Source organism: Onthophagus taurus, chromosome 6 (assembly GCF_036711975.1).
Source record: "Onthophagus taurus isolate NC chromosome 6, IU_Otau_3.0, whole genome shotgun sequence".
Classification (NCBI taxonomy): domain Eukaryota; kingdom Metazoa; phylum Arthropoda; class Insecta; order Coleoptera; family Scarabaeidae; genus Onthophagus; species Onthophagus taurus.
The window spans coordinates 2,492,982-2,515,387 of NC_091971.1; the positions used below are offsets into that span (position 1 = coordinate 2,492,982).

General features: G+C 31.9%; 3 protein-coding genes across 8 annotated transcripts; 1 reads left to right on the top strand and 2 right to left on the bottom strand.

The window, feature by feature from the left end:
* Positions 1-55: 55 nt before the first annotated feature.
* Positions 56-20,252, bottom strand: LOC111424739 (lysosomal dipeptide transporter MFSD1-like). 6 transcript variants are annotated; one of them, XM_071196743.1, is made up of 10 exons: positions 19,999-20,252; positions 18,719-18,928; positions 3,684-3,834; positions 3,507-3,632; positions 1,682-2,104; positions 1,306-1,617; positions 1,133-1,245; positions 979-1,081; positions 793-922; positions 56-581 (listed from the first exon to the last, which is right to left on the bottom strand). In XM_071196743.1, the coding sequence occupies exons 2-10, from the start codon at positions 18,792-18,794 to the stop codon at positions 522-524; spliced, it is 1,494 nt and encodes a 497-aa protein (XP_071052844.1). In that variant the 5' UTR covers positions 18,795-18,928; positions 19,999-20,252; the 3' UTR covers positions 56-521. The 6 variants fall into 6 exon arrangements, with proteins under 6 accessions (XP_071052844.1, XP_071052845.1, XP_022914161.2 ...); XM_071196744.1 differs by lacking the exon at positions 19,999-20,252 and adding an exon at positions 19,239-19,469; XM_023058393.2 differs by lacking the exons at positions 18,719-18,928; positions 19,999-20,252 and adding an exon at positions 4,014-4,547 and having other exon boundaries at positions 988-1,081.
* On the top strand, positions 4,744-5,769 carry LOC111424851 (chromatin complexes subunit BAP18). The gene is made up of 4 exons (XM_023058542.2): positions 4,744-4,881; positions 4,954-5,045; positions 5,096-5,194; positions 5,262-5,769. Exons 1-4 carry the CDS (start codon positions 4,846-4,848, stop codon positions 5,509-5,511), a joined length of 477 nt encoding a protein of 158 aa, XP_022914310.1. The 5' UTR covers positions 4,744-4,845; the 3' UTR covers positions 5,512-5,769.
* On the bottom strand, positions 5,070-9,484 carry LOC111424849 (probable RNA methyltransferase CG11342). Its single transcript, XM_023058541.2, has 2 exons — positions 6,117-9,484; positions 5,070-6,059 (listed from the first exon to the last, which is right to left on the bottom strand). Exons 1-2 carry the CDS (start codon positions 6,288-6,290, stop codon positions 5,538-5,540), a joined length of 696 nt encoding a protein of 231 aa, XP_022914309.2. The 5' UTR covers positions 6,291-9,484; the 3' UTR covers positions 5,070-5,537.
* Positions 20,253-22,406: the final 2,154 nt, after the last annotated feature.

Here is a 22,406-nt window from a genome sequence, read left to right on the forward strand (position 1 = left end):
GGTACGTAGAAGTAGATGAGGTAATTGGTTGGAGAGTAGTGGAAAAGAGAAATGATTGACCTCTATTTATTCTTTATTTAATTGATCAGTTATCACAAAGAAATCTCTTTATTGTTACATAAATATACAGATAATATTCTTATTAACATCTTATTGTATCTTTTATCTACAAAAATAATCATCTGATATAATTTATTTATAATTTAAACTAATATACATAAAATTCCGTTTTATTTTTGTATTTTAGTTTAATTATTAAATTCTAAACCTGATTAAATACTGAATTACTTTCTTGAGATATGGTACAGTTTTTTTTTAAAAGCACCAGTCCGGCTGGTTATGTCAAAAATATTTTCAGAAAATCTGATTTTGATTTAAAATGAATTCAAACTTGTTCCCTCGATTGATCATTGAGCTAAAAATTACTCTCTACATCTTACATTGATTTAAAAATTAATAAAAAGTAAAACGTTTATATCACATGATAAGAGAAAAAAATGTATATCATTAAAAATAAAATGTTAACTAAGCCGGGAATGTATCGCGTTGTTGTAATAGCTCGAATTAAGACTCATCGGTGGCTGCAACAGAAAATAAATACTTTTTAAGATGATTTAAAGATTAATTTTTGTAATTTAATCGGATATAATAACCCATGAAGCATGCAAAACATCATCAAATAAACAGACATTATTTTTTTCCATGCATAAATCCAATTTGGAATATTCTCCTTTTTAAAAAACATTATAATCTTTTTTCCAATGTTCAGAAATACAATTTCAGAATATTTACCGCAGTTCCAATCTTTTGCAAATACTTATTTCTTATTTGTATGTCTGAACTTGGTTGCATTGCGTCACCTGAGCTTTCACCTTCCTCCTCATTCACGTCCTTTAGCAGTCTTTCTTTATCTTGACTCGTCCTACATCAAAAAATTATTAAAAAAAAATAAGCTAATTAAGAAAAATTGTATCTCACGATAAATACATTTCCCTCTGTTCACGACGTAACGGTGACATATTCAACGTTCCATCACATCTTCTGTCCCAAATCCACAAACAGATTGTAGCCATAAACGAAACTTAAAAAAATAATTAAATAAAATTAACAACCTCAAATAAAACATCCTTACTCGCCAATGAATACAAAAAGAACATTTCCAACCAAAAATACCCATAATGATGTTGAATGAATCCAGTTAATAATGATATCACAGCCATACCTAAATTTTGAACAGCTTGACAGCTAAAAAAAGATAAATTAAATCTTTTTATGTAATAATTTCGACTTCATCATATTAATTACATTCCATAAGCAGTCCCCAAGTGGTGCTCAGGTACTAAAAGTGCCACCAAAGGCCATAAACCACTCGCCAATAATGAATATCCAATTCCCATGATGGCCATACCCACGTAAGGATTTAAATAAGTAAAAATGATGATGGAATGAGCGATCGCAGTCGTTATTATGGAAATTACAACGAATGTTAAGTTTCTACCCGCCTTATCAATTAAATAGCCCAAAAATGGGGATGCTACACCGGATATTAAATAAATTATGCTATTTACGTTATTGGCTTGTTGTGGTTCTAAATTAAATCGTTCTATAAAAAATTGCCTTAAAAAAAAGATCAAATTAAAAATAAACTTTAAATAATCTATTTTTTTTTTTGATAACTTACTTTCCTAGAGCTATAAAAGGGAAAATAGTCACATAATAAGCGGTTATTATAACTGAAACGAGCCAAAAAGCACTCGGAAAATCTTTAACGCTTAACAAATTGGCTAAAGGAGATATGTTCGTTTCAGTTTGTTGTCTTCTTAAAAGCCTATCGGCTCGTTTATTCATACAACCGAGAAATAAGGAACACACCATCGATATTATACACGAAAATCCGGCTATAAATAATGCTAAACCTAAACATTCGTATCCCGTATAAGTATGTCCAACCCATTGGTAAATAGATTCCATAATCCAAAAGTTTACGGTACTTCCAATTCGAGCTAAACTCAATTGAAGCCCGAAAACCATATTCAATTCTTTCCCTTTAAACCAAAGTACTGCATAATTATTTTGGGCAACAGCTAATGATTCACCACCAGTTCTAAAATTAATTATATGTTTTGTATGGAGTGTGTACTAATTTTTGTTTATAGATATACATAGTTATTTAATTAATTTAGTTGGGTTGCATATCCATTAGTAGATGTTTTGTACTTAATTTGCTCCAAGTTTTGTCTTAATTTGCTTAAAGTGCTCTAGCACTATCACTAGAACTAATACTAGACCTAGAATCATTCGGGTTTAGCCATCTTGAAAGACGTGCGGCTAAACCCGAATGTTTCTAGTTCTATTTGTTTTCAAGAAAACTTCCGAAAATGTAATATTTAATATTATTACTAATGCAAGGACGAATTCAATGGTAATTTTTAGCTTAAAAGTGGGTATTTTGTAGAGAAATAGATTGTGAAGCTACTTTCTAATGATTTTTTGTGCCTTATAATACTCGTAAGTCATTTTCATGAAAATATGTAGTTACGTTCTTGTGATCCTAAATCCTCGACTAGTACTGTTACTATGTAGAACTAATACTGTACCTAGAACTAGAATCATTTGGGTTTAGCAGCGCGTCTCTAAAGACGACTAAACCCTAATGATTCCAGTTCTTGGTCTAGCGCTGCATAACAATTAAAACTAGAACTAATACTAGACCTAAAACGGGAAACATTCTGGTTTAGTCGCACGTCTTTCAAGACGGCTAAACCTGAATGATTCTAATTCTAGGTCGTGTTAGTCCTAGTGATAGTGCTAGTATAAAACTAGAACTAACACTATACCTAGAACTAGAATCATTCGGGTTTAGCCGTCTGTAGAGACGTGCGGCTAAACCCAAATGATTCTAGTTCTAGGTATAGTGTTAGTTCTACATACATAGTAACAGTGCTAGTCTAAAACTAGAACACTAGACCTAGGACTAGAAATATTCGGGTTTAGCCGTCTTGAACGACGTGCAGCTAAACACGAATGTTTCTAGTTCTAGGTCTAGTGTTAGTCTAGTGTTAGTCTAGTTTTATTTGTTATTCAGGGCTAGATTGTTGTATATTTTTATTGAGGTTATATCGAGGTTTTACAGTAATGTCAAATTATATTGACATGTTGTATTGTATGTAGGACAAAGTAAGTTGGTACGCCCTGTTTTCTATGGAAATATGTTTTTGTATATTGCATCTTAAGTAAAATTCAATGTATATCTATAAACAAGTTTTATTTAATTTTCTTAGTTTAGAATTTATAGAATATTATTTAGTTTATTCTTCAAAATATAAAAAAAAATTTTATTAACATATTTTTGTAAAATAATAAAAGATGGCGTTGCCTAAATTACAAAAAGTCACCTGTCAAAACTTCAAACTGAGTTAAAATAAGCTCTCCAACCTTTTTTTTATTGAATGTAAGTACAAACCTTTATAAACATTTAATTTTCATTACTTTTTAATTTTACATACCCAAAAATAAATCGTCCCAATGCCATAACCCAAAATTCATTTTGTATTGTACCATAAGCAAAAACGACTTGACCTAATAACGTTAAGAACATGTATATATTTGTTCCAAGTCCTATACCAAAAACACTTAAAGAAAAAGTTGGTTTATTGTATAAAAATATTTCAATTTTGACCTACCTATCTAAAAGAAATCCGCCCACGAAACATAAAACAACATTTGGCCAGGAATACAATGAATACAACATAACGAAATGTTGACTGGTCATATTTAAATCTTTGGTAAAATAATCTTGTAAAGCTGCAGGATTATCATAACAAAAATATGAACCTGAAATACATAAAAAAAACAAATAAAACGTCTTTATCTTTAAGGCAACTTTAATTAAGCTTTTCCGCATTCCTAAAGAATTTTTTATACACATGTGTATGGGATAAGGTCAAAAGATCAAAGATTAAAACAGACTCAAAACAAAAAGGAATTATAATAATTGTATGATGTATACATACCAAACCCTAAGAAACACATAAAAAATAATGCTATAAATCGATGGGATTTTCCTCTGGGATCAAAGCAACTGTAATAACAGGTGTTTGTCATGTTTTCTTCATCCGAAGAGATGGTTAAATTGTCGGCTTCTTGGATATTTGGGCCTCCTTCCATGATTACTATTAAAAAATTGCAACACAAACTTATTTTCTTTGCACTTTAAGCTACGTCACAAATTGCGGAATACAATAATTTTTATAAATGAAATTCGATGAGTTCGTCGTCAATAATTAATCGTTATCTATCCACATATTCAATATCCGAATAATAAATAAACCGTTCGGATTATGCACGACTACACAAACACAAGTGGGTCATCCTTTACGTCCAGATTATTGTTTGAACTATTCTGAACGAGATTATTTTTGAGGTTCCTTTGTGTAACGGAGCTTGCGTATTAATCGATTCTGATACATCAGATTTCCTTTTGTAATGAAAAAATCGTCGACGGTTAACATAAAAACTGATAAATTCGTTTTGTGGTTAACTTTCTGACAGGAAAAAAAAATTTAGAAATTTAATTTTACAACGTCATTGTAATAATAAAAAATCAATACGAATAATTTATGATGAAGTAACAATAATTAATAAAAAGTAATTTAAAACATTTTAAAACTAATTAAATTTATATAATTTGACCAGTATAAAAAGTGATTTGTATAAGAATTAATCATGTTTTGACATTTGACATATAATGAAGTTAGTTTCAAACCTTTTTCGCTCCAAAAGAAAACAATTCTAGTTTTTGAATTATTTACGTGAAAAAAGTGATTTTATAAATACATTTAAGTTATGGATAGAAGCATGTCTGGAAGTAGTGCAAATAAGGTATGTATGCTTCAATTTTTGTATTATTAAATTTATAAGAGGTTATGTATTAAAACACTTTTATCCTCGAAGGTTGGGGAGATTTTTACAGCAGCCGGAGCAGCGTTTAATAAATTAGGCGATTTAACAATGCAATTACACCCAAATGGGGATTGCCCAACAGGGTAAGATTAAAAAAAAATGATACATTAATTTTTAATATTTATATAATTAGAAAATGGACAGATGAAGAAATTGAGATGTTGCGATCGATTGTAAAGACATTTTCTGATAGTTTAAATCAACTAAGTGAGCATATTCGTTCTAGAACTGTGTAAGTGCATTATTCCCAATTTCTTCATTAAAAGATCTTAGGATGTTTACATTTATTGGTGTTTTAGGTCCCAAATTAGAACAGCTTTAAAAAAGAAGGCGTTTGAAGATGTTGGATTACCAGTTACGCAACATACACCTATAAGATCAGTTCAACAAAACTTACAATCCACAATTAAACAAGAACAAATAATAAAACAACCTTCGGAGGTGACACTAAACATGTTAAATGCCGCAGAATCTGAAGTTGATGTAGAAGGATTACCTGATGAAGTTAAACTTGAATTTGAAGCAAGCGCGGAGGAAGTTAGACCATAGAATTTAGATTATAAAAATAAAATATTTCATGCTTGTGAAAATATTTGTAATTTTCTCCCCCATTTTGGTTCAAAAATTTCATTAATTTTAATGAAATTTAGTTGTAATAAAGTTTCCTCAATTTTCTCTTCTACTTGGTGACGAATTTTAAGTTTTTCGTATCTTGGAAAAGTCTCATTTGATTTTTTCATCCTTCTTATGGCAGTTTTGTAACATTTCCATGGTTGTGGTTCAATAACAATCATTTTTGATATTTCACATATGCTTTTAATGAAATGAATCAATCCTTCATCTCCATTATTTAAATGAATCCACATTGTTATCGAAAAACAAAAAGTTACATCAAATTTATTTTTATCTTTTAAATAATTTTTTAGTATTTCTACTCTTTCTGAATCATTTGTAAAATCTAAACGGGTAAATGTTATATTCTCATTTATATTGTTAACTTGTGCTCGTTTTATTAAAATGGGGTCTAAATCTACACCGAGAATTTTGATGGTTTTATGTAATTCTGTAAAATATTTATGTAAAGCTATTGTGAGGTCCTAAAAATAATTTTAAGTACTTTAATACAGATGAGGATTCAAAACGATAATTTTTACCCCCGCATTACAACCAACATCCAAACAAACCATTTCATCGAAACTTTTCCAAGCATCACTTGGTAATAGATTTATTCTGGAATTGGGGGGATGAAATTGATAGTAATTTATGAAATTTCCATGTTTTACAGCTCCGGGATCATTTCCTTTAAAATTTAATTCATCCACGTTCATTATATGGAAGAAAAGTTGATTCTAACCTCAAAATATGACAGATTCCTATTTTAATCGGTAAATTAGTTCATATTAATACCAATAGATGGGGATATTAGGTATTTATTAAGATTTTTAGATTTGTATTTATTTTAATGACTAATTATTGTATTTATTTAAGTAAAATCGTTATGATTCATAAGTCTATAAGGAAAAATAATTAAAAAAAGGATGTTTCAAAATTTGATGATAATCCGGGTATGACTTAAACAAACTATGATGACATACGGGGACTAGCAAAAATTGATGACTTGAATGTAGGACAGATGGGGGAAACACGTGCGAAAAATTACGTGCATCTGTTCGTGACAGGTTGGGGTCAGATGATTTTTGTTTCCTAAGAAAGCTTATTTAAGCCTCACCTGTTATTCACAATAAAAAAACAAATTTTTTTTTATACAATGTTAGTCAAAAGAATCGAAATATTAACTTCTTTTTAGATTTCCATAGTTTATGTGAGCTTTTGCAACAGAAAGACACGTACAATTAGAACATGCGGCGCTGTTTTCAGGCTTGGCTTGACATTTCGCACGGACATAATATCGTAATATACATTAGAAATTGGTTTGTGCGTAAGCGTATTGCAAAAGCGGCGTTGATTTTCAAAAAAGAAAGAGAAAAAAATTCTTTCTAAGCGCCCGGTAAGCGTATGTGTATAAAGGCGAGTTGCGGAGAGATCGAAGTCGAAGAGGTGAGGCAATCGGCCGACTTATTATGGAAATCGTTCGACTCCGGGAAAAATTCAAAACGGTTCGTTCGCCAACAGAAATGCCACACGACGTGGTCTGTGCGGCAGAATTAAAGTTGGCTTAGGTCAGCGAATCTGGGCCGCAACGCAGCATCATTGACAAGGTTGCAGTGCAATGAGGTCGGGGACACAGTATATCGTATACGATTTTAATTTTGCTTTATTAAACATTATAATTTTCATTGAGGGCCTTTTAAATCGCATTCATTTTGCGTATTAATCCAAGTAGATTGTTACAAAAAATTGGGTCAATTTATTTTGAAGGTGTTTCATCAAAAGATCCTTTTAAATCCACCATATCGAGTTCGACGCAACGCGTTTCATTGAGTCAGAAGTGTGTGCGGATCGGGACTTCTCCTCTTATGGTCCGTCTGGGTCGCTGTAAATGGACACGCGGCCACGGAGACCGTACGAACACGAAAACAGGTTATTTTCCCCCCAACCCCTCGACGTCCACCGGCAACGACGTTCAACTCGGTAGCGAGAGATCCGAATTGCTATGCCCCGTTCGTTGTGGGGCGAATTCTACTTCCAAAGGGGGGAACACAAAAAGACCAGAAGCGCACGAGATTTTCAGGGTTTGAACGAACCGTGCACGTGTTCAGTTGGTTCTTCTTGATGCTCTTTGTTTTTTGACCTCTGCCGGAGCTAATTGAAGTAAACCAGGCGTGCGCGTCGAAGTGAAATTAATAACCTTTATAGAATTTCAATCTGATATTGTATATACAGAGTGATTCAGATAAGTTTTCAAACTTACAATTAAATTATTATGACTCTGCTTGCTTATATTAGATGTTTAATATCACTTTAAGATTATTACAAAGTAATTTAGACTTTGTTACATAACCTCCATCCATACTAATAAGTTTTAGGTTGGTTTCATTTCTTCTTCTTAAAGTGCCATTCTGATTCCTGCATCACTCGCTTTTCCGTTCCGATTATTCTATTATGTGCAGCGTTCTGTAATGGCCACGATAATTTTTTTCTAGCTTAAGTTTGATCTTGCTGATATTAATTTTGGTATCACTTCGAGTGTTGTCAATTGTCAAAAGACGCGACTGTGTTTCGGAGTTTATTAAAACCCCAAGCTATGAAGCTGCGCAGAAAGTGAGTAGGTCATTCTCACACAGATAATGATGGGCCCTAGAAGGTTTCCAGAACTTGAAGCAACCCAACAGAATTCTACAGCGACAGAATGAAACATAAATAAAAATCCCCACCATGATGGAAAGATCATGACAGAATGTCAAGAAGGGCCAGAGGTCGTTTGGCTTCAAAATGGAATATGAGGAAGGATCGCCAAAGCAATTTTGTTCGAAAAACGAAGAAAACAACAGACTTATATATACTTTCAATAGTATAGCTGTCCAAATCCATAAAGGACATGCCTATTCATTAAATGATTGCTACCCGTGCCTTAATCGTCAATGACAACCCATTTAAATTTTAAATGGGGTTGGTTCTAGTTTTGCTCTAGCACTGTTACTAGAACTCATTCGGGTTTAGCCGTCTTGAGAGACGTGCGGCTAAACCCGATTATTTGTAGTTCTAGGGCTAGTGTTAGTTCTAGTTTTAGTTCTAGCATCAAAACTATTCGAACTCCAAAACCCGACCTGTGGAGCAAGAAAACGATAAAACCCCAAACTAGAAATCAGAAAAACAAGAATGTTATAATACCAATAGAAATCCTATGAATTTGACATTGATAGATATAAAAAGAAACAAAGTGTAGGTAAATTGGAAACACCTACTTTTCTGACAAAGTAAAATCACCATGACGCATAAATTCGTAATCAAGTACACAATGCACCATAAGATCCTTCTTTAATCTAATAATAAGTTTCACTTATAACGATACAAAATCAAAATTGAATAAGCACTTATGCACGATTAAAAAGATGTATAAAAGGAAGAGATTGAAACATGAAATTGTTTTAGAGTCGGAAATTTTGTAACGTTCAAGGAGAACATTGACGTATGACCGTTTCAACAGCGAGTGTAAATTGAGCTGAAATAATTTGCATACATTGATAAATTATTTTAGGCGTTTATTCGTGTACACTGCAAGTATTTAGCAATATTGATATGAGTTATAACATGGAAAGTTACTAAATGAGTATATGTACATGTATGTTGAACGACTACTAATTGTAGATGAATCATATTCTTGAAATATAAAAGTAAGATCACTTTTTCTTTAAAAAAAAAAAACGTAATCGAATTTAATCCACATAAAAGAGTCACTCATTTAAATATAAATTCGTGACCGGTCTGGTCACTGAATATATTCGGTCTCTAAATATAGACCTTGGCGAAATTCGAACAAGATCGCAGTCACGTACCTCGCGGATCTCGGTCATAGGCGTGCGTGCGCCATCGAGAGAGGCAAACGCGAGCGCGCGCGCCTCTGACCCTGGGGCCAACCTTGCGAGAAGCCGGCGCAAAATGACCACGACGCCGTCGTCGTCGTTGAAATAAGAAAAAAAAACGCGTTCCGCGACGTCCACAATGGTCATTTATTGTGGGAGGGGAAACCCCCGTTGCGTCCCTCTCGGTGTATGCCCCCATAGCGGATGCTTATTGAATCGTTTACGAGTTTTCTCGGGAGGGAGAGAAGAACCGGTCACTTTTAAAGTCGCGGGGATAAATAAAGTTTATAGGTATGCTCACGGACCCCGTAATTGGGCGCCGCCTCGTCCTACGTGTATGAGGCACAAAGGGCATTTTGCCTGAACAATCCTCTTGAGTAGCTCGATTGTAAGTGGAAACGTGGGCGAAATGGATAACTGATGAACGTATTATGCTGAAAGGATTTTGTTGGATGTATGTGTTATCTATGGATGATTTTGTACTTAATAAAAGTTTTTCTTACTACATTAGCTAAGTAAGAATTATTTAATCTTCCTTCTAAGAAGCTTTCTTTAAAAGCTATTACAAAACCTTTTAAAAAAATGAAGAAAAATAAATAACGTTACGCGTCCATAACTCTCGAGAAAGAGTTAAGAGTCCAAGACGTTCGGCCAACAATAAACTGTGAGAGCAATTTGAATACCTCACTGGTCTTAATGCAAAATGTATTCGCGCGGTTCAAGTCGTTTTAACGACCGAAAGATAGCTAAGAGTCAAAAAAGAATGCCGCACCCTATAAAGAAAAGGACGCGGCCATCTGCCGCAGACGCCACAAGCGATTAACGCCCCGTTAATGGGGCTTTTACGACGCGTTAGTTTTGCAAAAAAAATCGCCTCCTCATTGATAAAGCAAAAAAAAATTAATTTTTCGATAAAATAAAAACTCTCTCGCTCCTTTGTTGCGTTATCTGCGCGTTATACAATCGATAATTGCATTGTATTTAGAAAAGATCACCTTGGATCTGATAGCGGATCGTTTCTTTATTGAATTTGCCAACAATACAATACTACCTGACTCTCTGATCTTGCTTAATTCCTTATGTAATGTCGCAGTAAGATTTCGTATTTCATTTTAAGTAATCTTAATAATCTTATAATCTTCTTAAAAATAAAAAAATTTTAATGTCAACGACAACATTCCATACATTTTTATTTTTTTAAACAAAAACGAAATCGAGGAAAACACGTTTTGTATTTTCTAAGGTGCTACTACAAGTTTTAAGTTTTGTTGGTCTCTTTGTTTTGATAAACTTAAATAGTTGAAAGGAAGATATAATGAAGAAGATATTGAGTTATATCTAGTTATATTATTAATAGATATCTAGTTTTAGGTCTAGTGTTAGTTTTGATGCTAGAACTAAAACTAGAACTAGACCTAGAACTAGAAACATTCGGATTTAGCCAGCTTGAGAGACGTGCGGCTAAACCCGAATGTTTCTAGTTCTTGGTCTAGTGTTAGTTTTGGTGCAGGAACTAAAACTAACACTGAATCACAATTACAACTAGAACTAAAACTCGAAACATTTGGGTTTTGCTGCACGTCTCTAAAGACGGCTAAACCCGAACTCTTCACCTCTTCTTTCTAATATTCAGAAGGCGCTTTGATGTTTTTTTATTTGGGCAGCAGTGTTCTTGACCCCATTTATGCTTTGTTTTTTTTTTCGCTTCAGTAATTAACTTCTGTTTTTCTCTTTAGTTCTATGGTGAGGTGGAAGATCACATATTGAACCTCATCATAAGTTTGATCATCGCAGATATTTATTTTAAGTATTTTGTTCTTATATTTGTATTTTTTTTGTATACATCTGATTATCAATAAACCATTATTAGTATTATCAAACCCGAATGTTTCTAGTTCTAGGTCTAGTGTTAGTTTTGGTGGAAGAACTAAAACTAGAATTTCGTATTTCATTCTAAGTAATCTTAATAATCTTATAATCTTCTTAAAAATACAAAAAATTTTAATGTCAACGACAACATTCCGTACATTTTTATTTTTTTAAACAAAGACGAAAACGAGGAGAACACATTTTTTATTTTCTAAGGTGCTACTACAAGTTTTAAGTTTTGTTGGTCTCTTTGTTTTGATAAACTCGAATAGTTGAAAGGAAGATATAACGAAGAAGATATTGAGTTATTTTTAGTTCCGTCTAGAATACCAAACAGGTTGCGTAACTTTGAAAGCCCGAAATAAAAACGACAACAAAGAAAAAGTAAAAATAAAAAAACAATTTGTTCAATAAAGCAAAATTAGTTATATCTGTTATCATCGAAGGTTATTAATGAACCTTCATAAAAAAATCTAATCATTTCATTGTTACGCAGTAACAATAACACATAATACTTAGTAAAAGCGCCGAAAATTACGATGTGACGCAGAACAATACGTGGCCGGAGAGATAAGTTTGCCGAAAAATTCGGATCAGCAGCATGTGGCGCGATTGCTTAATTTCAAAGTATGTGTGGATACACGCAAAAACTGAGATAAAAGAGGAAATTTGGCAATAGAATTTTTGCTATCGTTCGGGTATACTCGAAGTTTAATCGGCCAGCCAGCCAATTTCGACATCGTAGGCTAAGTAATTCCCAAACAACGTCTGTTGACATAACACTTCATTTTCGAAAGCGCAAAATCAACTCATAACTTGCAATTTATTAAATTGCGCAAAATAAAAATTTTACTAAAATCTGCATACAAAAATAAAATTGTAATTTTTGATTTAATACATAATTAATTTTCGTAGCAGGTTGGGATGATGTTAATGAGGAGTAGCGGAAATACACCATTGCATATTTATTGAAAAATCTTGCCCCGATTATTTACAAACTTCAAGGTGATTTTAATGTGACGATGTAAATACCGCTACCATCTAGTGTCGAAGAGATGCTGTAATAAGCATATGGCGTTTATCTAAAAATATAACCAAATATTTGTTCTAATGTTAGAATTAAAAGTAACGAATCGATTTTGAGGCGCAAATCTTTAGCAAAAAATGTATTAATATACGCATATGTATTAAATCGAATAGATAAAAGTGGAATTTATTAATATTGCCTTTGACTTAATGGAAATGCAAGAATTAATTCCGGAATTTACTGAAGTAATTTAATTTCTCTTTAATTAATATTTTGTCATTTAATTAAAACTAGTGTGTCTAGTTTTGTGTCAATTGAACATGCACCTGCCTTAATTGCCGTAATGATTACATTAAAGTGTATTCATTTCAAACAGAAGATATAAGAACGTAACGCCAGATGGTAAACCTGACAATATTTTCGCGCCTCGGTCATTAGATGGCTACAATGGAAATCCATTATGACGCCATCACCATGGTTCAATGGTGAACCGACGACGACGTCTTGCAACCGAGAGAGCTTTTAAAACCTGCCCGAGCAACGTCTTTTCATAACTTTTCCTGAAGAAACGGCGGATCCATAACGAATTCATTAACTTAGAAGAACATAAAAGATCCTGGACAAGACTTTTTGTTCTCCTACCACAATATGTTTTATTGTATACGCTTCATAAAGATATAATCGTTAAAAAGATTTTTTTTGTATGTTTATGTGAACTTGTTGAGAGGAATGTTGAAAAATTAATTTCTTAGGTGTATATTGACGCTAAGAATTAACATAAATTGTAAATCTATACATGTACTCAATTAACATGGTTAAAGTAACATTTTCAAATTGGCAAATACTAGTCGTCGTCCGTTAATTGAATGTAAATTGGTGGTATACGGTTCAAGGTCGGCGAAACAACGTTATTTACAACATTCCCGGTAGAAGTTTTATGTTTTACTTCTATCTTGTTTTACGATTTCCATCATCGTAAAGTAGTTCAATATTAGCATCACGATATCTCGATAAGTTCATTGAAATTACCGCAAGAAAACCGAGCCACCGCTGTCGTTGTTGCGGCTAGTTTCGTAATTCTCGGCATAAGAGGTTATTTATATATCGGAACAAAGGGTTTACGACCATTGTTGAAACCGCTGAAGCTGCTCATTGTTTTGTAGCGGTCGAGGGATATAACACCGCAAGAACATTGACGGACCCGTAATCTCCTGTTTACAAATACGCAGTTGACACAATTTTGTTGTTTGTCGGCATTTATAATCATCTCTTTTGTCTCTTTAATACCAGAAAAAATATTCAAAGAATCAAGGCCAATTGTCATTCAATTGAAATTAAAATCAGGTCTTAACTGATTTCAACATTAAAACTGAAATCAAAATAACCGTCTCAAGATTATGTATTATTACAAAAATGAATACTAAGTAATCGAGATTGAGAATAATAAACAATTACATAAAATATTTCCCATACACACACTTAAAAGTAAAGTTCCTTCAGGTAGAACAAAGAAAAATCCGACCTAAACGACCTTATTTCAGTTGAATTGAACGCACCACTTGACTCTTTGAAAGCTTTATTTACTAATGGGGTTGATAATTGACATGTGAAAAGACGAATTGACGTTTCATGGGGTTGTTAATACCCCAATAAGTATCCTACAGCGCATGGGAAACTCACAGAGAAATGTATTTCAAGAAAAAAAAAATCTAAGCAAAAAAAGAACTTGTAATTTGATTTAAATTAAATTTTTTAATTTAAATTTTCTGACTATACCGATTTCATTCGGTTGTAATTCGGCGTAAAAATGTTCAACCTTGAACTCAAAGCGTCCTAACGCCAAAGTATGAACTTAGAATTTGGTTCGTTTCGGTTGGTTGCCTTCTTCCGCTATCACAGGTAGCGCGTTGTTGTGAGAAAGTAATGAACTCGCGTTGCTTCGCTTCCGCTTCTTCGTTGGTTGTAGAAGAACAGAACTCGGACGGCGTTACGCCTTAGAGCTAGAGTAAAACCTTCTCTCATTATTATTAAATAGGTTTTTAAATGAAATTAACGACGAAGGCCGGGGAGAGATAATAAATGTATACGTGTCGGCCATCGCGTGTTCGTCGTTGGTAACACTGCCATATCTGATGATGCCACTCACTTTGGTCATTATATGACAATATATCTAATCAAATCGACGAGAATTTTTTTTTAGCTGCGTATGCGAAACGGTTTTTATTCCGGTGAATTTCTTTGTTCCATCTTCTATTTTTGGATGCTATTGTGACCAGTATTAAAATATTTTATTTGTTTCTTATCAGCGATAAAAATATTAACTGATTAAAAGAAAATTTGTTAAATTTTTGTTGTAGAAGAATTTTTAATTTAATTTTTGACCTAACCTGAATTAATTGTTTTAAAAAGTGTGCGTATTAAAAATTTCTAACAAATAAGTGATTAATTGTTACTAAAATTGATAAAAAAATGTTCTTTTTATAAAAATCCAAGGAAAAACACGAAATGGTTTTAAAAAATATGATTTCAATGCCAGTTACCAAAATTGCGATAAAAAAAGATAATCTAATCAAATAATATCCAAAATCGAACGTTTTTAATAAATTAATGAAATAATTTTGATATACACTTTGTTTTTTCTATAACATCTGTCAAATTTTTATAAAGTTGGCAATGTTGACGTTTAAAGTCAATTTCTGTCAAAGTGACGTTTGAATTTTTATTATTCAAAAAGATTTAATTCAATTTTTATATTTATACACAAAGAATTGAAATAAATATTTCTTAACGTCAACTATCTAGGTATTACAAATGTTATTAAAAATCAAAGAAACAATAAATTTAATTAGGTTCCGGGATAATACCAACAGAAACCCTAAAAATTTGACCTTGAAAAGTATTCCAGAAAAGATAAATTTAATAGGTACTATAAATAAAGTTTTCAGTTGTAACCTAAATTAGTTGTTTTAAAAAGTGTGCATATTAAAAATTTCTAATAAATAAATAATTAATTGTTACTAAAACTGATATGAAAATGTTCTCTTTATAAAAAATCCAAGCAAAAACACGAAATGGTACTAAAAAATACGCAGATTCCAATGCCAGTTACCAAAATTACGATAAAAAAGCTAATCTAATCAAATAATATCCAAAATCGAACGTTTTTAATAAATTAATGAAATAATTTTGATATACACTTTGTTTTTTCTATAACATCTGTCAAATTTTTATAAAGTTGGCAATGTTGACGTTTTGAAATCAATTTCTGTCAAAGTGACGTTTGAATTTTTATTATTCAAAAAGGTTTAATTCAGTTTTTATATTTATACACAAAGAATTGAAATAAAATCAAATAAAAATTTCTTAACGTCAACTATCAAGGTACTACAAATGTTATAAAAAATCAAAGAAACAATAAATTTAATAAGGATCCCGGATTATACCAACAGAAACCCCAAAAATTTGACCTTGAAAAGTATTATAGAAAAAAATAAACTGTAATATACTCGGCTAAACCCGATATTTCTAGTTCTAGGTCTAGTGTTAGTTCTACTTTTAATTGTGATTCAGTGCTATGTTGCTGTATATTTTTATTGAACTAACAATAGACCTAGAACTAGAAACTTTCGCAACATCCTTCGACAATCTATACAGATTTTCCTTTCTGGAGTGAGATGATTTTGTGCTGCAATCTCTCTAAGCCTTACGTGTTTGTACTTGATGTTATAATAACTGCGAAGTTGTCTTGTTAAAAATATAGTATCCCAGATATAGATCTGACACATTTTTATTGACTAAAATAAAGCAACCATCGATACATTTTTTTTTTTTATAAAATTCTATATTTATTGTTAAAAAATATTTTCGCGATGACTCAAAGATGTTAAAAACAACCTCCACCAAACCAAATACGTTCGACTACAATAATTTAAACGCCCAATGTAGATCTGATACGGAGGTAAACAACCAGGTTGACTATTATTTCTCTCCTTTAAGACGAAACGTTTACCATTAAATTATCCCCGATTGAAGGCGTTGAACGGTTGCAACGTTCTCGTTTTGCACAACCTCACTTTGCCGGTGTTCTTATACGAACCAGTTAAATTAAGAGGAGATTTTTATTTCATGTACGCAAAGCGAACCGATTGACCAGGTTGATATTCTAATGCGGACTATTTATTTAATGTTATCGTTAAAATAAATCGTCGAACTACTCGAACGGTCGATCTACCTCATAAATATTAATCAAAAAGCGAAACCAGGTGACGTGCATCGCCGATTCGCCACATCTCGTATCATTATCTTTTTTTAGTCGCGCAATTAGCGAAATCCGCAATACAATGTCCCATTGTTTCGTCGTTAAATGATGATGTTACATTTCTTAACGATACAAAAAAAAATACTACCCAATAAAAAGAAGGTGAACCATAAAAATACCGATTTTACGTCGTTTTTATGTTCAAAACGGCCGGTGTTTTTGATGCTACAAAGCTAAAAGACCGGTAGCCGGCTTCTACTATTCTTTGTCCTTTTTTTTTTGAAAGACCGAGTCTCTCTTCGTGTATGGATTAGGATGTGTGGGCATAAATCTGGTTAAAGTAGACAAAAGGTGCACGTGCACTACAGGTAAATGTTTCCAAACCAGGTGTCGAAATTATTCAAGAAAAATAATCAATTCTTCATTTAGATATAAATAAATTAAGATCTTAATTTTAACTAGAAATCTATTCAACATCATAGCTCTAAATATGGCTTAATAGATTTTTAATTATTACACATTAACTTCCTTTCTTGGATTTACCAATATCCAATATACAATTAACCAACCTCATAAAGTATTAAGCAGTTTAAATCATCATTGAATTAACTTCCAGATAAATCTATCTCATTGAATTAAATTAATTGATCTTTTCACGTTGTGTATTTTATTAATTTTACCTTCCAAGAACAATTCAATCCGGCAACGGAACTTTATCCTAGTCACGATGATAGTGACATTTACCATTGCACAATTAACGTATAGAATAAAATATTCTCATAAACTCGTTATTAGTCACGTCACGAGGTTGGATCGCGTTTGATTTGAAAGAATGCAATTTCAGCACGTTTCATAAAGTTATGTTATAAAAAATTCAATTTAAAGCTACTGAAATAACTGAATATATACGTTAGAAAATTAAAACCGTGAGAAAAACCTACTTCTTAGATTCTACATCTTAAAGATGCATTCAGGTGTTCAATGAAGGGTTTCGTATATCAAAAGGATTTATTTTATTATTTTTTTTTTTGGAGTGGGTGTATTTGAGCACCCCCAAAAAAATTTCGAAATAAATTAATCGCTATGAAATATAAATTACGTGACAAGCATGAATAAATATTGTGCAATGTGTATTTGAAAAATAAAATTGCAAATCATTGTTGAAATATTCTGAAACCAGCTTACATAAGTAATCAAGTTTAAAAAAGGCGATTAGATGAAAACTTTTTTCATAAGATGTGTCTAAATCCTGATGAATAAGGAAACGAAAAATACGTTTCGTAACGCTTTTAACAATCGTTTTTATCCAGCGTGATGTATTATGGCGCAATCGAATAAGGATTATCGTATGGTGCGTGACGTTTTACAAATATACACAGAATGTGTTGTTCTCCCATTGCATGCCGTTTAACACGTTTTTAAACTCTATCTAATAAAAAGTTACTTAACACGTTCTGTGATGAAATAATAAGTCCACTTACGGAGATAAATCCTTGTTTATATGATGAATTTTTTTTTTTTTTTAATTTATTTTTATTTTTATAATAAATATTCTCACCCTTAAAAGTTATTTTGGTTTTGTCGACAACCTTCTATAACCACACCTGATTTTTATACGAAAGAATGGAGGGAAATGTAGGGTAGAAAACCGAGGGGTTCTCGGTGAATATGTATTTTTAACACCGTGCACTGTGCACGATCATTTTTATGCAAAATTCTTTCGTCGGGGTCACCAGACCAGAGGAATGTAGGTCAATAAAATTCGATTCTCAGTCGCGTCTTATGCTAATCTTTTTTACAGTCGAAAGGGTTCATACCCCAACCCTTTTAAAATTGGATGGTGAAAAATTATTTGATGGGAAACTAAATTTTTAAGATGAAACTCAAAAAGAATGTAAATACAGTAAGCATACAACAATATAACGCGGAATAATAACTAAAACTAGAATTTACATTAGTTATTATAGAACATTAATACATTAGTTCTAGTTTTGGTTGAATAAAAACAATCTAGCAGTGATTAACAAGTAAAACTAGAACTAACACTAGACCTAGAACTAGAAAGTTTCGGGTTTAGACATGCGTCTGAAGACGGCTAAAGTAGGTTGTTATACATACCTTGATTTGCTGGAAAACACTCTTCCAGGACGTTTGGAAGACTTAGCGGTAAATCGGAGACTTGTTTATGCAGCATGCAGCTCCACCGCACTTTTAACTTGATATTAGGGAATATTAGGGAACTTCCTGGAAGATGGATTGGTCAAGGGGATTCCATTGCGTAGCCTCCACGGCCGCCAAATTTGAATGCAGTTGACTTTTGTATATGCCCTATAAATGTTTTAAACCAAAAACTAAATTTGAATGCTTGGTATTTTTGTTGTACTGCCGGTAGCATACTGCCGTTTCTTGCAGGAACCTCAGTTAATCGTTATGCAGGTACAATAATGCCTAGCATATCTTATAATAACGTTCAAATCATTATATATAGATTATTAAAGTTTTAATAGAAATATTGGTTAAAATCTGTCAAACTGACATTCAACATAACCTCAAAATCGCAAACAATATTTTTTACCTTTAAAATATAATTATTCCAAGTGTTCAAACATTTTAATAGTTAACACATATTTCGACTCACATTATTATAGCTGTTTCTTCAACTTTTCGAGGTTTATTTATTCTTTTACTGATATTTTTATGTCAGTAATTTTTATGTAAAGTCCATTCCACGAACATTGATCAAATGTAAATAATTCAGCGTGATTAATTTCCAATTTATTAATATAATTTTGTCACGTGGATAAGAACAAAATATATTCATTAAGCCAAATTGAAATAAATTAAAAGTTATATAACAAGAATTTGAATTTTAACGTTAAACGTCAAAAACATATTCAAGGTTATGTTTCTTGTCAAACTATTACAGGTACCTGTAAATCATAGATAACTCAAACAGTTTCTAGTTCTACGTCTAGTGTTAGTTCTAATTTTAGTTCAAAAAAATATGCAACATAGTGATATCTAATACTAACTAGCGGTATCTAGCACTGTCACTAGAACTAACACTAATAGACCTAGAATTAGAAACATTTGTGTTTAACCGTGCATCTGAGAGCGAAAGTGCAAGAGAGTAATATTGTGAAGAATAATATTTGCTATAACTTTTGATCTAAAAGTTTTTTGATAAAATGCAAAATTTTTTATATAACGGAATTTACTGTAAATTATTATCTCATTATTTACTCATTATAAAACGTTTTCAATCTTAATTATGCCAAAAAAATAACGTTTTCAATTTTGGTAAACAATTTTAGCCAATGTCAATAATTCTACCGGTTATAAACAAACTGTTTCTCTTGGTCATAATATTTTCGTTAGATAATTCTCGGAATACTTACGCTTTTACGAAGTTTATTTATCAAAACTTGGTTGAATGAAGTAAACAGGCTTAAATGGATCTTGTCCCAACAAGAAAAGACTTCATTGTTAGCGGTGTCCCGTCGGAATCCCGTCGCGTCCGATCCTGTATGAATCACCCTCTTCAAACTAGCAAATGACTCATACATTTTCTTCTTCATCACCAAGGGGTCAGTAGACTATGTGCATGCAGCATCCTGTCTGCTGACTCGTACGTTTCAATATTTACATGAAACAGCACGTTTCAAAGAAGAATTTCTAATGTTTTTATGTCTCAGTTTATAAATTGGTTATATTTCGTCATCACGTGTGCTAAAGATCTAAAATGTGAAATTTTCGGGCGAGTTTATCTGTAATAAATATTTTTCAGTTGCGCCATACTGATGCAATCGAAAACATTTTGTTGATACATATGCATAATTTGCAAAAGTACTTTTAAAAACAAAAGCAGGAAATGGCGTGTTATTAAAAAAATAAATCCACTTCCTTAGAAATAATAAAAAAACATCGCGATTATTATTTATCATTTAAATAATTGATACGGTTATCACTTTTCTAGGGCTACAATACATTTTCTAGAATCATTTTTATTTATTGTGTGCAGATTAAGATAAGATATCACAAATTTTCCTTAATTTTACATTAATTTATGTAAAAATAAAAAAAATTGTTATTTTAGTTACTAAATCCCAATTAGCAATACTTTATACATCAACAAATATTTATTTAACTCTTGCAATAAACCCTTCTATATCAACAAACTTATCTGCGCGTTATCGTTAAGTCTTATCTAAAATTTAATTTGCACCGAAAAAATTTGCGAATCCACATTAACCGTGTTATTGAACCGAAAATTTCGAAACTCCTTTTCCGTCTTTAGTCGCGACACGCGCACACTTATTATTACTCAATCGTATTTAGCGTTTACATCGTTATTTGCGAGTAAACAGACTTTTTTGTTAGTCTTTAGATTGATTTCTTTTTGAAGAAATCAGTACACGAATTTATTTCTTAGACTGTATATAAATAATTGAGAATGGAAAAGAGTGAATGGGAAGGAAGGGGGATTTCGATGGGGCAACTGATGAGGCAAAGAGTTTTGTAAGAACAACTCTGAAAGAAAAAAAAACGAAATAAGGAGTGCGAGTTTTGAGCGAACGTATGTTGTTGCAAAATGTTGAAACTGATGAGGTAATTATTACCTTGAAATTTTATGTTTATGGGGAGTATCTATAATTTTTTTGGGAATAGTATTTTTAATTTAGAAAAGTTAGTTGTATTTGTTAAAGTTTATTGTGTATTAATTATACTGCTACATAAATTTAATGTTTGAGAATTATCTATCATTTACAGATAACTGTAATAGTTTGACAAGAAACATAACCTTGAATATGTTTTTGACGTTTAACGTTAAAATTGAAATTCCTATGATTTATTCCTAATTTATTTCAATTTGGCTCAATCAATATATTTTATTCTTATCCATGTGACAAAATTATATTAATAAATTGGAAATTAATCACGCAGAATTATTTACAATGAAATGTCATTGTGTGACATTTGATCAATGTTGGTGGAACGGACTTTATATAAAAATTTCTTTCTAACAAAAAAATAGCGGTAAAAGAATAAATAAGTCTCGAAAAGTTAAAGAAACAGCTATAATAATGTGAGTTGAAATATGTGTTAACTATTAAAATGTTTGAAAACTTGGAATAATTATATTTTAACGGTAAACAATGGTGTTTGCGGTTTTGAGGTTATGTTGAAAATCAGTTTGACACATTTTAACCAATATTTCTAAACTGATATAATCTTTATATAATGATTTGAACGTTATCATAAGATATGTTAGGCATTGTTGTACCAGCATAACGATTAATTGAGGTTCCTGCAAGAAACGGCAGTATTGTACATAATACGTAAAGAAAAAATACCAAACATTAAAACTTAGTTTTTGCTTTTAAACATTTATAGGGCATATACAAAAGTCTACGGGATTCAAATTTGGAGGTCGTGGAGGCTACGCAATGGAACCCCCTTAACCAATCCATCTTCCAGGAAGTTAGATGTTCCCTAATATCAAGTAAAAAGTGCGGTGGAGCTGCATCCTGCATAAACGAGTCTCCGATTTACCGCAGGAGACCGATTTTCCAGGAAATCAAGGTATGGGTAACAACCTATCCCCTATGCTGCTTAACTTGAGGCGAAATTCTTCTCATACTTGTTTACAGCTTCATCAATGAACAGAACCCAAAACAACCTGAGTTAGTATTTTCGATTCCTATTTAATCAGATTTCTAAACCTACAAATTACGCTTTTTTAGATCAACAATACGAGTTGCTTTTATTTTGCTCTTATTTTACTTTGTGCTGATGAACAAACGTA

Excerpts from the sequence above, each read along its gene's own strand:
- LOC111424739 (XM_023058391.2), bottom strand. The coding sequence starts at position 4,167 with ATGGAAGGAGGCCCAAATATCCAAGAAGCCGACAATTTAACCATCTCT. Across the intron at positions 3,835-4,013 it reads TATGTGTTTCTTAGGGTTTG|GTTCATATTTTTGTTATGAT; the intron begins GTATGTATACAT and ends TATGTATTTCAG. Across the intron at positions 1,246-1,305 it reads TTGGGGACTGCTTATGGAAT|CTGTCAAGCTGTTCAAAATT; the intron begins GTAATTAATATG and ends ATCTTTTTTTAG.
- LOC111424851 (XM_023058542.2), top strand. The coding sequence starts at position 4,846 with ATGGATAGAAGCATGTCTGGAAGTAGTGCAAATAAG. Across the intron at positions 5,046-5,095 it reads AATGGGGATTGCCCAACAGG|AAAATGGACAGATGAAGAAA; the intron begins GTAAGATTAAAA and ends TTATATAATTAG. Across the intron at positions 5,195-5,261 it reads CATATTCGTTCTAGAACTGT|GTCCCAAATTAGAACAGCTT; the intron begins GTAAGTGCATTA and ends TTGGTGTTTTAG.
- LOC111424849 (XM_023058541.2), bottom strand. The coding sequence starts at position 6,290 with ATGAACGTGGATGAATTAAATTTTAAAGGAAATGATCCCGGAGCTGTA. Across the intron at positions 6,060-6,116 it reads ATGTTGGTTGTAATGCGGGG|GACCTCACAATAGCTTTACA; the intron begins GTAAAAATTATC and ends AATTATTTTTAG.